The 1,270-nt window shown below is 33.4% G+C and overlaps 1 protein-coding gene across 1 annotated transcript; it reads right to left on the bottom strand.

The window, feature by feature from the left end:
• Positions 1-230: 230 nt before the first annotated feature.
• Positions 231-1,055, bottom strand: LOC107874407. The gene is made up of 2 exons (XM_047414357.1): positions 879-1,055; positions 231-725 (listed from the first exon to the last, which is right to left on the bottom strand). The coding sequence occupies exons 1-2, from the start codon at positions 1,053-1,055 to the stop codon at positions 231-233; spliced, it is 672 nt and encodes a 223-aa protein (XP_047270313.1).
• Between the last annotated feature and the right edge of the window lie 215 nt (positions 1,056-1,270).

Genomic DNA, 1,270 nt, shown 5'->3' with positions numbered 1-1,270 from the left:
TTGTGCTTTTTCAATTAGAGGATCATCTTCTAATTTTTCCATCCTATGATCTTTTTCATGTTTTACAGAAACATCTTTCATTGGATTAAATAAGAAATGTTTACCTCTTATCTTAATATTTAAAATTTCTTTTCCAGCACCATCATTGATGAGACAATGTTTGTATCCTTTTTCTACCAACAGAACAATACTCAATAAGTTTTGATCAATACCAGGTACATAAAGAACATCTAAAATTGCTTTATTACCGAACTTATTTTGATGACAACGGTTCCTTTTACTTTAACAACGACCTGGTCACCATTTCTGATCCTAGCTTTGGATATTTCAGTAGGCTTTAATTCTTTAAACAATCTCTTATTATAGGTCATGTGGTTGGTGCAACCGCTATCAATTAACCAAAAATCTGTTGAAACTTTACTTAAGATACATGTTTCAATAAAAATATGGTCTTTCTCTTCTTCTTCATTGACCACACGTGCATCTGCATCATGGTTCTTACATTTGCTTTTGCAAATTACTGCTTCATGGCCAAGTTGATTGCACTTGCAACACTTAGCGTCTAGCCATTTCGAACATTTGTATGGTGGATGACCCATTTTTCCAAAGTACTCAGAAGGTGGATAATTTTTTAAATTTTTACCCCTTCTTTGAGTTTTGTGGTTGGCTACTAAGGTTCCTTCAACCATACCATCTGTCCTCATAAGTTTTCTCTGTTCCAGTTCCTGAAAAGAATTTAACAATTCTGCCAAGGTAATCTTCGACAGATCTTGTGTATTTTCCAAGATAGTTATACATGTTTCATATCTTTCTGTAACTGTAACAAGAATTTTTTCAATAATTCTTGAATCTTTAAATTCAGTGCCTAGTAATCTTACCTTGTTAATAATGTCAAGCAATCTGTCCGAGTACTCTTTGACTATCTTGGAGTCTTTCATTCTCTGAAACTCGAACTCTCTTATTAAATTCAATACTTGCATTCCTCGAATTCTTTCATCTCCAATATATTCTTTCTTCAGATAACCCCAGATTTTTTTTGGTGATGTGCGAGACATAATTCTTGTAAAAATAGTTGTCCAAACAGAAGCAAATAGAGTTGCCTTCTACTTAGACTTCATGGTTTTCTTTTCCTTGTGACTCTTGATTTGGGCTATGATGGGATTATTTGGCAGCGGATTAATTTAAGAATCCTCTTCTACAGATTCCCATAGATCAAGAGCCTCCAAGTATGTTTCTATTCTCACAATCCATAATTGATAATTTTCACTAT

The sequence above is a fragment of the Capsicum annuum genome, chromosome 6, assembly GCF_002878395.1.
Source record: "Capsicum annuum cultivar UCD-10X-F1 chromosome 6, UCD10Xv1.1, whole genome shotgun sequence".
Classification (NCBI taxonomy): Eukaryota; Viridiplantae; Streptophyta; class Magnoliopsida; order Solanales; family Solanaceae; genus Capsicum; species Capsicum annuum.
Note: the sequence above shows the minus strand (reverse complement) of the source record. Positions and strands in the feature narration are given on the sequence as shown.

What these genes read in the sequence shown, in the direction of transcription:
- LOC107874407 (XM_047414357.1), bottom strand. Translation starts at nt 1,055, where the DNA reads ATGTCTCGCACATCACCAAAAAAAATCTGGGGTTATCTGAAGAAAGAA. An exon ending in TGCTTGACATTATTAACAAG is followed by an intron (nt 726 to 878) that starts GTAAGATTACTA and finishes AATTCTTTTCAG; the next exon opens with GAACTGGAACAGAGAAAACT.